The sequence below is a fragment of the Mirounga leonina genome, unplaced genomic scaffold, assembly GCF_011800145.1.
Source record: "Mirounga leonina isolate KUSES-001 unplaced genomic scaffold, KU_Mleo_1.0 Mir_129, whole genome shotgun sequence".
Classification (NCBI taxonomy): Eukaryota; Metazoa; Chordata; class Mammalia; order Carnivora; family Phocidae; genus Mirounga; species Mirounga leonina.
This window is the reverse complement of record NW_023270323.1, coordinates 78407763-78421444: the sequence shown is the minus strand read 5'-3', so window position 1 is coordinate 78421444 and position 13682 is coordinate 78407763. Positions and strand designations below refer to the sequence as shown.

Here is a 13682-nt window from a genome sequence, read left to right as displayed (position 1 = left end):
CAGGCCGGGACTCTAATCTCAGGCCCATCCCATTTATTATCTGCCTGGCCGTGGGCAGGCCTCGATCTCCCCAGCTAGGAAATGGGGTATGTACCCCGCTGAGTGTGACGCCTGGAGGCAGGAAGTCACTCAGCAAACAGGGCTGCTATTGGCACCAATGGGCACGTAGCCTCTGCTGGGGTTGTCCCACGGCAGGTCCCGGGGGGTAGCTTCCGGGGGGGGCAGATCTGCCTACACAGGGAGAGGGTAGCACTGGGGGGCGGTCTGCTCCCCCAGTGCCGATGGCAGGCTCTGCTCCGTGAATTCTGCACCAGGCACTGTCCTCCCGGAGACTCAGGGCAAGGGACACCAGACGGAGCCGGGCGGGGTGCGCGCTCAGACACACACAGGGCTTCTGCCTCCGTACATGGGGTCCAATGGTCAGAGATCAGAATTCACGGATGCGTGACAATGCCCAAGCCTCGCCAGAGCCGAGAGGAACCCCGGTCCGTGGCCAGGATGCCAGGGAGGAGGGAGGCCGGACGCAGCTCAGGACCCTCTCTGCCACCCCAGAGGGGCCCGGACGGAGCAGGTACTCAGTGCCTGAGGCTGCTTAGCAGAGGTGAGGGAGAAAGGGCACCCCAGGGGTCTGGGACACGAGGGGGAACGTCTCAGGGACGTGAGGGAGTGCAGAAGGCTGCCTCGCGGGCAGGACCAGTGTCAGGGGCTCACGTCACCGAGCCCTCCAAGCCAGATACAAAGTGATTTAATGCCCACGATCACCCTACATGGTAGCAGGCCACAGACGCCGTGGCCCAGGACACGAGGGCCTCGTCTGGGTCAGGCAGCCTGGCCACTCGGCCCTGGGGGGACCGTGGCCTCTGTCCACTCTCACGGTCAGCTTCCCCCGCCGCCCAGCTCTGAGTGTGGCCCGGGGCAGGGGCTGCACCTGACCGCCTCCTGCACCCACGGTAGGAGCTGGCTGTCTGCACGAGGGGCCTGAGGCCGCCGGCGGCCTCCTCCCCCAGGTCAGGGGTCACAGCCAAGGCTCCCAGGCTCGATGAGCATCTCATCTGTGTCTGGGATCTGGCCCACTTGGTCTTGCCCACCCGCCCACTGGGACATGGGCCTCCAAGGCTGATGTGGCAAAGGCATTGCCGCCTGCCAGGCTAGACTGCCGTCAGCAATTAGCTGGCTCGGAGCCTGGTGCCCGGAGCCTTCTAGAAAGACACTGGCCCCATCTGAGCCACTGACAAGGCCAGGGATGTGCCACTTAGCATGTCCAGTTGTAATTTCCTCAATGACATGTCTCGGGGTCTGGAGCCTGCAGAAAGGGCAGGTAAGGGGTCAGCTCTGGGGCCTGAGAGACCTGGGGTCAAAGCCCAGCTTGGCACTCGGCAGCTCTGTGGGCCTGGAGAAGGTCCCCTGCCTCACTCCACACCCAGGGAATGGGAACATCAAAGCCTAGCATCTGGGGTTCAGCCGTGCGTGAGAGCAGAAAGGGCCTCGGGGTGCAGAGTGTCAGTCAGCACGGAGGGGTGGGCCCCCGGTCCTGACTCAGGGTGAGTCCTGCCTGTGCCCGGCTCCCTCCTCTAAGAGGTGGGCACTCACCAGGGCTGTTGAGACACATGTTGGCAAAGCGGCCACCAGGGCTCAGAGCACACAGTTGGTCCAAGGGCATTGCTGTTCTGATGGGGGGCTCGTGCTGTTCGTTGCTCGCCCCGTGAAGCACCATCAGGGGTGAAGACAGTCCCTACCCTCCAGAGATGGGGGGCAGTGACACCTCGTGACAAGGGCTCCCACTGGGCAAGCACCATGCCCAGTGAGCAGGGAGCCCCATGCTGGGGCCAGAGATCAGGGCGTGAGCGATTCTACCCACCCCCCAGGGACCCCCATGGGCCTCAGTGTCGGCATCACGGCACCAGCCTGCCTCCAACCCCCCGGGGAAAGCGCCACGCAAACGTACAAGGCCCCAGTGCCCTGGCCCGAGGCTGCGGGGTGACTGTGCACTCCGGTGCACAGGGGCCTGGCTCCCTCTGTCCCCCATCAGCGTGGAGGGGTTCGGACCCTACGAGCCTCATCTGGGCGGTTTGGTCGCCCCCTCCACACGCAGGGGCCAAGAGGTGAAGTCAGACAGAAGGAAGAAACACTTTTAACTTGAGACGACCTGCTGCCAATGTTTTCTCTTTGGGAAGTAGAGGTCTCTCTGGGAGGAGACCCCAGGATTCCACGGGCGATCAGCCTTTGGGGTGGCAGTGCTTCCCAGAACCAGCTCAGGCAGCCTCTGTGACACCAGGGCGCCCCCTGCCCCGGGACACACCTGCTTAGCAAACCTGCAGCCCGGAGGGTGCAGGTGTGTATCCATTCCCCTCAGCGAGGACACCAGGGGCAGAGAGTGGGCCTCCCTCCCCAAGGGTACACGCCACGGAGGTGTCAGGGAGACCCACCTGACCCCACATGCACCTGGCTCCACCTGCCCCCGGTGCTAGAATGGGCGGACGCCTGGGAGGGGCTCACGCACCTCAGGAAGAGCTCTATGTGGACCACGGCCGGCGCGATCTTCTCCACCACGTCCGCGATGAAGTTGAACTTGTACCGTGGGCTGGTCAGCTGGTGGAGACCTGCGCTGGCAGGAAGAACCAGGAGCATTAGTGAGGCGCCCGAACCCCCACCCAGGAGGAAGCTCCCCCAGGGACCCCACCGGGCTCGGAGACCCTCAGCGATGCCCCAAACTCAGCAGCACAGCGACATCCAGACGTTTGGGAGGGGGCTTCTTTGCCCCAAGAATGGCGAATGCTGAGCTTCCTCACATTACCTCACTGGACGCCACCAAGCGGGCCAGGAGGCTCAGAGCAGTGAGGACACTTGCCCTCGGCTGTGAGCAGTGACAGGACATTGGAGCTAGATCTGGGCCAGCCCCCGGGGGCCCGGACCCTTTCTCTGACAGACGGCAGTGCCCCGGCTTGAGGCAACCGTCCCCTCCCCTGCGGCTCTGGCCCGTTGCTCCAGCCCTGGGGCTAAAGCAGTGATTGGGCAAGGGTCCGGCAGGGGCCGCCGGCTCGCCCTTCCAAGCTGCCCCGGTCTGGCCATGGTGTGACCCCCTGCTGGGCCCCGCGGGACTCCGATGTCTGAGTCGCCAGGGCCCCCTATCCAACTTGGCCAGGCCCCAAGTCCAACTTGCCGGGTGGCTCACGAACCCCCCTGGAACCTTTGCCGGCTCAGATTTCTGCTGCTGTCAGCAGCAGGGGCTGCCGCCTGCCAGGACTGCAGGCCTGAGGGATGTGGGTGGCACGGGGCCCACACCCCTTTGGTCTCCCTTGCTTGGGCATGTGCCGAGGCCCCTCAGGCCCCCCCGGAGACTGGCGCTACCTGGAACCCATGGTCCCCGAATGAGCTTATGCCTGGAGCTGGGCGCATGCCGGGCTTGGCTGGGCACCCCTCCTCCAGCTGTGTGGTTTAGGCAAATCACTCGCCCTCTCTGGGCCTTGACTCCTAGTCTGAAACTGAGACTGAAGATGACCCCTCCTGCCCTGTGGGAACTGGGTAGGAATGTGACTTGCGGGTGCGAAGCTCCCTGCCCAGGGGAGCCCACCATGCCCCCTGGCACCTGGGTCAGTGAGCAAACAGGGCTCGGCCTGTGAAGGCTAGTTTTGCAGCTGAGGCATGAGGATCTAGTGAGAATCTGGTTTTCCGTTTTGTCCAGAGGGACAGGAGGTCATGGTGAGTGCGGCCACCCTGCATGCCCCATAAACACTTGTGGGCACATCCCGACTATTCTCCCCATGTCCAGGGGGCAGCCAGGGCGGGGGTCACTGCCTCCCTCTCAAAGGTGGGGCGACTGTGGGGCTGGGTGATAAATCCTCCTGCCCGAAGACACATACCGAGTTGGAGAAGGCACGTTCCGAGCTTGGGCCGGGGGCTCGCTTCCTTAGGGGCCCCTCACCCATCCCCAGTGGCTCCCTCATGCCCTGACGGTCTATTATACCCGGACTGGGACTCTGGGTCTGGAGAGGGCTTGCCTCAGGCTCCAAGGTCAGGGGTGGAGAGGAAGCCCCACCCACCAATTCTATGATGTCCGTCTCTCAGCCAGGCAGTGGGCGTGGGACATGGGGGCGCAGGCCACTGTGGTCAGCCTGAATCAAAGGCGGCCTGTCGGGGGGTGGCCGGAGCCCAGCTGGGAGACATGGCCTGTGGCCGGCCACGGCTGAGGCCCCTCGCCCAACCAACTGCAGGAGGCCAGGGGCTACCTGCCTGGGAGCCCTCCCCCGGGTGGCAAAACCCTCGGAAGGGTGGGGTTTAGGGTTCAGAGCTCACAATAACAAGGGCCCCAGGGGCTGGTCCCACTCTGGTTCCACACATTTATTTCCACGCAGGATTGCGAATTGTCCCTGAAACTCCACAGTTTCACTAGTCAGCTGTGGGGGCTAAGGCCAGCTCGGTCTCCCCCACCCCGAGGCCCCTGGAAACCCAAACCATGCTCTTGCCTCCAGGCAGAGGAAGGAAACCAGTCACAGAAACTGCTGTCCTGTCGGGTTCTGGTCTCTAACAGGACACTCCTCACCAGGTAATTCCCGTGGCCCTGGGACCTCAGAGGACCTCCGCCCCAGGCCCTTCTCCCTTCCACGGGTCGGGGCTTGGCAGGGTCTGCAGGTCTTCCTCATGTGCTGGGTTCACCCCAGCCGAGGTGCGTGCCCACCGTGCCGTGCTGGGCAGTCCCCAAGGGCCACGTCAGGTGTCACCCCCCCAGCTATGTAACCTGTTGGGCCATTTACCCCAAGTCTCTGTTCCATCACCTGCCGTTCTGTGCTCCACCTACACAGACCACTCCCCACTGCTCCCTAGCAAGATGCTCCAGCTTGTCCCGGGCACAACTCAAATCCCACCTCCTCCAGGCAGGCCCCTGGCAGGCTTCTTCCAGCAGAATGAGTCTCTCCTTCCTCGGGGTTCCCAGAATAATGCCCCGCCCTTGGCACTCCCTCTCACATGGGGCATATTCAATCCACGCATGCTGAGTGTCTCTGTGTGCCCTCTACGCCAAATACAGACGAGTGACCAGCCAGGCACAGCACAGGGTGACAGGGGATGGGGCAGAGGGAAGCCCAGGGATGCCTCGATCCAGGTCCCAAAGACTTCAGAGCCTGAGCCCTCCCTGACCCAGGGCCTGGGGCACCCCCATGGGGCTCCAGGGTCAGCCAGCTGGTGACCTGGGCCCTGCCAGGCCCTGTCCCTTTAAGCAGACGGACCGTGGTGGGTGGTGGGGAGGGGGTGGTGGGGCGGGGCAGGGCCAGCTTCCTGGTCCTCCTCCCCACACACAGATGAATCACCCCATGAATCAGTGGGAAGGGAGGACTCGGTTCCCACCGCTTCTTCCCACATGAAAACCTTGGGCCCCACGGCTGGAAAGCAGACGCTGTTTATTTGGGGTTTTGACAACCCCCACCCCCACCCCGTCCTCCAGCCAAAGTTCTGAAGTCAACAGTCAGTCCCGACCAGATTCAGCTGTTAGCATTTTGTTTTGTTTTGTTTTCAAAAATAAACTGTAATCCACAGGACTTGGAAGTTCTAGTTGGGAGGAATTTGACACAGAGCAAAGCAATCAGGGCCAGGTGTCTTGTGGCGCCACCGGGGAGGGGAAGGGGCACAGCCAGGATGCGAGCGAGCGCCTGGGACCACGCACGGCAGGGAGAGGAGCTGGGCTGCCGGCTCCGACCCAACATTCTTGCCTGGCAGAGCTCAGGGACAGTGGCAAACCCTGAAAGAGGACTCACCATATGCCAGCTCTGGACAGTCGTAATGCCATGGAACAGATGGGGAGACTGAGGCCCGGAGTGGGAAACTGACTAGCTCAGACATTCCACAGGGCCACTTTGTACTGCTGCTAGGCAGGCTGCGAACTGCACGAGTCCATTATTAACAAAGATCACGGTGCGCCCAGCTTCCCTTGCACAGCCTGCCCATCTGTAGGCACCACCCCTCCAGCACATAATGGGCAGCCGGGACTGAGACCCAGGTCTGTTGCGCTAACCCTGAGGTCATTGCCCTTAGTCTATCAGAAGAAGCCCCCACCTGTCACCCAGTGGTTAGCTATGAGCTGGGATGGAAGGGCCATCAGCAGATGACCACAAAGCCCCAGCTGTGCCCATCTGTCCATAATGCTATACACAGCCTGCAGACTAGATGACAACATCTTATCAGCGCATTCAAGGACCTGGGTGTCCGGGTTCCATCTGCATTTGCAGGCTCGCCTACTGCCACTCTCCCCTCTGTACCCCCAGCTCTGGTTCCCTCTGTCAGCAATTGCCCTTCTCTCATCCTTCAAGCCGGCTCAGTGACCACAACCACCCCTCTGGGTTCCACAGCCCCTCGGAACCCCTCCCAAGGCGTGTCCCTCGGACTGTCCTCATGGCCTGGGTGCCCCCAATCCACAGCACTGAGCAGGGAGCAGTGAGAGAATGAGTGAATGAGCAAGGGGGTGCACGAATGCTCTGTGGGGACAAATGCACCATCTCAGGGGCCCCTCCACGGCCCCAGCCCCCACCCGCAGGCCCCACGCACCCACCAGGGGCAGGCTTTGAAGCCCAGGAGCTGCGTCCCGGGTCTAATTAGTCCTTAGAACAGTTCCCTGTGTTTTTCTTGATCTTGAAAACTTGCCTGTCCCCAAGTGACTGCCTCCCCCCTGAGCCAGGAACAGGGGCTCCAGATCCCACTGTGGCTCCCAGGGGCATGGTGCTGCGGTCTGTGGCCCTCAGGCCCAGGCTCCTGTCCCTGGATGCAGGGCTTCCCCCCCTTGCACGGGTCCTGCCCAGCAGCCGCCATTCGCTGGGCCCCGGACGTTTATGAGACCAGTGAACTCTCGAAGCTGTTCTGTGAGGCAGGATCTTTGCCCATTTCCCAGGCCAGGAGAACCCCCCACCCAAGGCCCAGAGCCAGGTCCCTTGACGCTGACCCCAGGTCCCTCCTCTGCTCTGGGCTGGTCCTCAGCCAGTGATGGGCTGTCCTGCCCAGGGGCACCCAGCTTGGCCAGTCTTTGGCTTGGGGTCAGTCTGGCTCCTGTAATGTGCTAACCTCATGCCATTAGCTTGTCTGTCCTTTACCAAAAGTGTACCACAGGCCAGGCAGGACTCTGGGTCACCATGGAAGCCAAGGTGGGGTCAGCCCCAGGCCCTCCTCCAACAGGAAGCACTCTCTGGCCTGACTGGTCCAGCGGCTGACTCCTCTGGGCTCAGGCTCCCCGGCTGGGTTGTGCACTGAACAAGGTCAGTAGAACTCCCTTGGGCACATGGTAGCCCTTCCACAAACATGGCCTTCCAGCATCTTCCTTCCTCCACTACCTCTCCTTCTCTCTCACAAATTCCATTTATGTCAGAAACACCCACTTATCGGCACTGAGGTCTGTTCACACTAAAGTCTGTTAGATTTGACCCAGGGACCCAGCCAGAAAGGTCCCATTTCACAGATAAATCTGAGATGCAGAGAACTTAGGAGACTTGCAGGTGGGGTAGCTGGGACACACCCCTGAGCAGCTGGACGTGGAGAACAGAACTGAGTCCCAGTTCTGGGCTCTGCCTATCCTGTGCTATAGGGGCTAAAGCATACAGTTGGGCAGGTTGTGCACTGCATAACTCCAAGGGTTCACCGATTCCCCCCTACATGAGACCTGGTGTTCCGTTTAGGGCACACACATATACGTCCCAACCACATCTTTTCTGTGCTGAGGACAAGGAGTCTGTGACTTTATTCTCTTTCTTACCTGCTTATTTAACACCCTTATCAAAATCAAACAGAAAAGCCACTTCCTCAAGGCGCTGGAGATCTGCCCAGCATGCAGCACAGCAGATGGAGAATCAGGGGGCCTAGGCTTGGGCAGAGCTGTTCCTCCCCACCTGGGGTAGGTCCCTGCCCCCTGAGCTTTTTCTTATAAAGGGCCATGACAACAAGACCTAAATAATGTGTGTTTAAGGCTTTGGCAGCCTGAAGCACAAGCCTGGTGTCTCGCCCTTGACCTTGGTAAACCCGGTGGCTTTTCTCCCTCAAAGCAAGGCCCGAGAGGAGGCAATACTCAGACCCTCGGGAGGACAGACCACTCACTTAGCCAGGTGCCCACCATGGACACGCGGACGCAGTCGCTCATCAGCTAGTCTCTTGCCACGGAACCCTGTCCCCACTGGAAACCCTCCGCACCAAGGTGCCCCTCGTACCTAATCTGCACTCATCACCTTGCCTCTCCAAACCTGCTCCTCCAGACGCCCTGCCTCCAGGAGAGGCCCCGCCATCCGTCTGCCCCGACAGCCCCCTGACCAGCCCCCGTCAGACATCCTCAGGCCTCATCAGCTCTCCCCACCCAGGGCACTGGCCTCCCGCTAGCTGGGCCCCCTCTGCCATTTTGCCCACCTGTTACCCATAAACCTTCGGTGGCTCTTTGCCTCCTGATGCTGGGTCATCCTCCCAGTGTTTCCCGCCATCCTTCTCTGCACGGGTGCTCTTTGTGCCCACCCCTCAATGGCTGGCTGTATGCTACCTCCTGTAGGAAGCCCTTCCTGATCTCCCCTTCCCCCATTCTGGCGGCGGTGTCTCCCTCAGCTGGGTTCCACACAGAGTCATCTGTCCCTCACGAGACAGGAGCAGGGGTTTCGTAGGGATCTGCTAACGGTGATGAAGCCGGGCAGGAAGGCGAGGCCAGGCAGCATCAGAAGTTTGTGCTTGCTTGGTCTTGAAGGCAGTGGGAGCCATGGCTGGGCTTTGGGCAGGGAGATCCAAGTCTTACGACACCCCCTCGGGCCGCTGTGTGGAGGTGCAGGGCAAGGGGAGAAGCCTGAGCAGGCAGACCCCAGGGCTTGCTGTGGGACCCTGGGCGCACCTCCAGGCCGACGGCAGGAGCACAGAGGGTGGGGGTGCTCCCTGGGACCCTGGTCACAGAGCACAGCTGCTCAGTACCCTGGTCTCCGCTCCCCTCTGACGGGGCTCCTGGCTCAGAAGGTCCAGAGGCTGCAGCTGGGCTCTGCTGTCCAGCATGAGGGCAAGGGGGGGAGAAGGACGGGAGGCGTCATCCTGCCCGGTCCCCGGCGCTGAATTCCATCCAAGACATACGCAGGAAGCCGTGAAGGGAATTAGAACTCAAACATCGAGCAAAGCTCTTAAATAAATAAAACGGGGAGAGACACCGTCGGAACCTGCGCTGGGCTTGCACAATCCACACGGATTATCAAATGCCACGTTGTAAATCGCCCTTGGGCTCTAAGTTTTGAATTAATTGTGTGCACATAGACCTATTTGTCTGAGTCGTGGGCAGGGAGGCTTTGAGGGTCACGGGGCTCTGCTTAGGTGAACAAGGAAGCCTCCTCTCCCTGTAGACACGCTGAGCACGTTCATCTCCGTGTTACTATCCCACTGACAGACACTTCTCCACACCACGCAGTCCCCCTGCTGCCAGGGGAGATGGGGATATGCAAAGCTCCTGGAAGGGTAGTGAGCCCCCTTCACTGGGGGTATGCAAGGAGGATCCGAGGGTCGTAGGGGATTCACCTGTTGAACAGATGATCCGTTCAATCCACAGTTCCTACCATGCGCCGGGTGCTGCAGCGGGCCTCGCAGGGAATCAAGGGCTCAGAGCCGGTGAGATGGAGACACTGCAGAGAAGCCTGGTCACACCGGTGAAGGGAGGGTCTGCTGGGACCCCGTGGTGTGCTCATGAGGCTGAGGAAGGGGTTGTCTGGGTGTGGTGTCAGGGAAGGTGGCTCAGGGGTGGTGGGACATCTAGGCCCAGACAGAGGAGGACATGGCTCCATGAAGGTGAGGAATGGGCATCTGGGGCTGCAGGCCCAGCATGTGCAAGGGCCCTGAGGTGGGGAGCAGAAGGGCAGGCAGGAGCACAGAGGATGAGGTGGCACTGCGGGGTGGGAGGGGCCAGACGGCACAGGGCCTCGCGGGTCAGTCAGTGCTGGGGAGCTGCCGAGGGGTTCCTGCTGGGGACGGGCAGAATGCATTGATCCAGGTTATCATGGTCACTGCAGGGAGAAGGAGGGAGATGAGGGAGGTGGGGCGGTGCAGGCCAGTGGTGCTGGGGCAAGGAGGATCGAGGGCGGCTCGGGGCAGGTTCCAGGTGGAGCTGAGGACTCGCCTGTGGATGGGAGTAAGAAGCCAGGGGAAGGTGACATGACAAACACGTGTGGCTGAGGACCAGGTCAGCAGAGGACAAGCCGGGCACTGGGGACTGGACCTGAGTTGTCAGTGCCTGGACATCTGAAGGCAGGCCCAGTTGAGGGTGGAGACGGTGGGGATTTTGTGCAGAGAAGCCCGGGATGGGCAGCACCTCGCCGGCCGCTACACGTGGACATCACCCAGTGACCTCGGGACAGACCCTCGGGAGGGCAGGGATGGAGTGGACGCTGTCAGTGACACTCGATGAAGGCTGAGCCCCGTGGCGCTGGACACCCTGGCCGGACCCGGACTCCAGCCCTCGGGGACCCTGCTGTCCCCCACCTGCAGAAGAAAGCCTGGGCCCCGTGACAGCGCCGCCTTCAAAGCCAGCCAGAGCAGGGGTCCTGGCCTGGCTCGGTCACTTCCTGGCCAAGTGACCTCAGACCAATCACTTGACCGCCCCCTGCCTCCCTGAGCGCATCTGGGCTGTACGAAGGGCCAGATTGGCAGAGGCAGATAAACAGCGCGAGCAAGAGACCCCATCCAGCACAGCAAGTATTCTGTAAGGGCTGGGTTTAGCAAGTGTAACTGGCAGAAACCTGGATGTCTGCGGTCCCTGTGCATGGGGCAATCTGATGGCACAGGGCCCAGGAGCGAGGGTGGGGCCACACAGACCATAACGTGCACAGTGAGCACCAACCCCAGCCCCGAGCGCCCTCCCAGCAGCACTGAGGTCTCCCACCCCCCTGTTTAAGGCCCCGGCTCCCTCCCGGGTTCCTTGCCCCTGTGGCTCTGGCTGGGTCAGGCCTGGGCCTGAGAGGTCGCTCCTTCTGCCTCTGCTTTGCTCCGGTCCCTCCTGTCCCGCCCATCCTTTGCGGGGAGAGCTCCAACTCACCTTCCACAGCTCAGCACAGAAGCTGACCTGGCCAGATAAACCAGACACGGTGGTGGTCCTAACAGGGACAGTCACCCGTGAACAAATAAGTGGTCTACCGAGGGCTCAGTAGGGGGCACGTGCCCACACACCCTGGCTCATTGATCCCTGCCAGCCCCACCCGCGTTACAGAAGAGGAGACGGGGGTCAGTAGCCTTAGAGCCCCAGCCCGTGACCTCCACGCTGGCAGCCCCTTCCTCCCATCGTGCCCTTCCTACCTGCGGAGTGACCTCTGCACCTGTCTGGGGTCAGGCTCCTCCTGTCTTCTCACCCTCCCACGTGTCTCCCCAGCTGTCGAGTTTCTCCAGGGCACAGATGGGGTCTGCCCATCATGGTTCCCTTGTCGCCAGCCCCGGGCCAGCTGGACACACAGACAAGGTACTTCACAAATATGGACTCCATCCTCAAAAAATGAGGGTTTCGAAATGCTTGGGACCTCCCCTCCCCTGGCCCTGGAACCTTATTCTAACAGCATCCCCCACACGGGGGAGTCAGGGTTGGGGGGCCCCATGGACACAACCAAGCTGTAGTGGGCGGGCGCGCCTCGCCCTGAGCCTGCGGTCTCTCGGAGCCACTGGCATGGCCTGAGGTGGCCCCCCCAGTGCCAAGCCCCGGGGCAGAGGGCCACCTGTGAGGTGTGGCCATGGTGGCTCATTCAATGCCAATGCCCGTCTCAGACGCTCCGTGGGGCCTGGCGCCCTCATCCCTCGCTCTCCTGGGCACGATCTAAACACAGACACTGTCGCCCTCACCTCCCTTAGAGCCCTTCACTGGCCCCCCCAAATAATATTTAATCCTACACAGTCTTCCCAGACCGGGCTCCCCAGAACCCCAGGGTGCCAGGAGGAGCACATACGTGTTCTGCCAGGAAAGAAGAGCTCTCTGCTGAAATTCTCTTGGAAAACCCTGGGTTTTATGATTTTGTGTGTGTGGGTTTGTTTGTGTTTTTCTCACTGCAGGTTCTCTCAGAACTTCTGATAGACTCCAAGGTAGTGTGAATCACCACTGCATGGACGGTGTTTATGTTCCCAAACTTTCTGGGCCATGAGACACTTATTTTCAGAATACCAGACACAACTGGGGGAAGTCTGGCCTACAGGATGAAGTCTAAGCCAATGGCAGGACGCTTATGGCCATTCGTCCTCCATCACCACCAGCCTGCCCAGCTGCGGGAGTCGCACCCCCCACCCCATGCATCCCACTCCCCACCAGCTGCTCCTGGCTCCGTGCTCCCCACGTGGTGGCTCACACTCTCCCCTCTTCCCAGAGAACCTGTCCCCCCTCGTCCGCGGGATTCAGTTGAGACCCTCCTCATCCCTGAAGGCTTCTCGGCACCCCAGGCAGCTGGACTCCCCACGGTGCTCCCAGGGCCCGCAAAGCCGGGCCCAGTGGTCAGAGTCTCCCCCCACCAGCTGGAAACTGAGGGCATACACAGGGCTCGACTCATCGCTGCGAACTTGGGGCTCAGCCCCAAGCACATGGCAACCGCAAGTACCTACTGAACCGACTTCCTAAGAAGTGCCCTAAACAAATAAAGGGGCGGCAGGATATTCTAGCATTTTCTTCCATGCACAGGGTCAAGCTGTGTGGCAAGAAGCAGTTCTGGGCCAGCTCCGGGTGGGGGGAGGCTGTCCTAGGGTTTGAAGGGACAAAGGAGGTCCCTGATTCAGCAGCCTGTCCCAGGAGGCCCCAAGCCACTCAGAGACCCCACATGCTGGCTCACCATTCCCAAACAGCCCTCTAGAGACGTGAACTCTTAAGTGCAGCTAAAAAGAAAGGAAACACTGGATGTCGCTCAAGAGAACATCCGTACTGGGTTAGATTTAAGGCCAGGAAAGATTGCTTTCCACCCAGCACCCGGACAGAGCAGGAATATGGGACCAGCAGAAATGATACACAAGACAGTTACGTTTTGATGGGGCCAGAGAGAGACCGGGAAGCAGAGAGCTAGACCAGACCCCTAGGGTGGTCAGGAGGGCACCGGGTTTCACTCTTAACTACTTCTGTGACTTTGGGCCTCAGTTTCCCCACCCGGAAGGCCAGGGGTCAGGTTAGATGATTTCTGCCCCTTGTGCCCAGCCAGCGCCGACCTCGAGGCTCCTCCCTAGCTCTGCGCCTCAGTTTCCCCCGGGGGCGCCTTCCCTCCCTCCCACCCCGCGGCCGTCGCCCGGGCGAGCGCTTACCCGATGGGCAGGCGCCCTTCTGCAGCGGGCGCACGGGCGTCCCCGAGAGCTCCAGCGCGCGCCGGCTGGCCGCCTGCAGCGCGCACACGTTGGCGTAGGTGTGCCCGTCGGTGCCGCACACGGCGCGCGCCCAGCGGCAGCGGCACACGCCGCGCGCGCACTCCAGGCTCTCCCCGCACGGCGAGTCGAGGGGGCGGCCGCACGGCTCGCCCTCGCTGGCCGCGCACACCAGGCAGCAGTTGCACAGGTCGGGCACGTAGCCGCCGGGGCAGCGGGGGCTCGGGCACCGCGACACGTCGCAGCGCGCGGGACACGGCGCCGCCGGGGGCTCTCGGGCCAGCGCCAGCGCGGCCAGCGCGGCCAGGAGCAGCGCGCGCGCCGGCATAGCGGCGGGGCCGGGGGCGGGCGGCAGCGCGGGGGGCCGGCCGGGGACCAGCGGGGACGCCGCA

The 13682-nt window shown here is 61.8% G+C and overlaps 1 protein-coding gene across 1 annotated transcript in view; it reads right to left on the bottom strand.

Moving 5' to 3' along the window:
• The window catches only part of HTRA3 (HtrA serine peptidase 3), a 33076-nt gene extending 19458 nt beyond the window's left edge, over positions 1-13618 (bottom strand). The window contains exons 1-2 of the mRNA XM_035004365.1: positions 13234-13618; positions 2419-2600 (exon numbers count right to left, since the gene is read on the bottom strand). Coding sequence (XP_034860256.1) covers positions 2419-2600; positions 13234-13618 — 567 coding nt within the window. The remainder of the gene's footprint in view (positions 1-2418; positions 2601-13233) is intronic.
• Between the last annotated feature and the right edge of the window lie 64 nt (positions 13619-13682).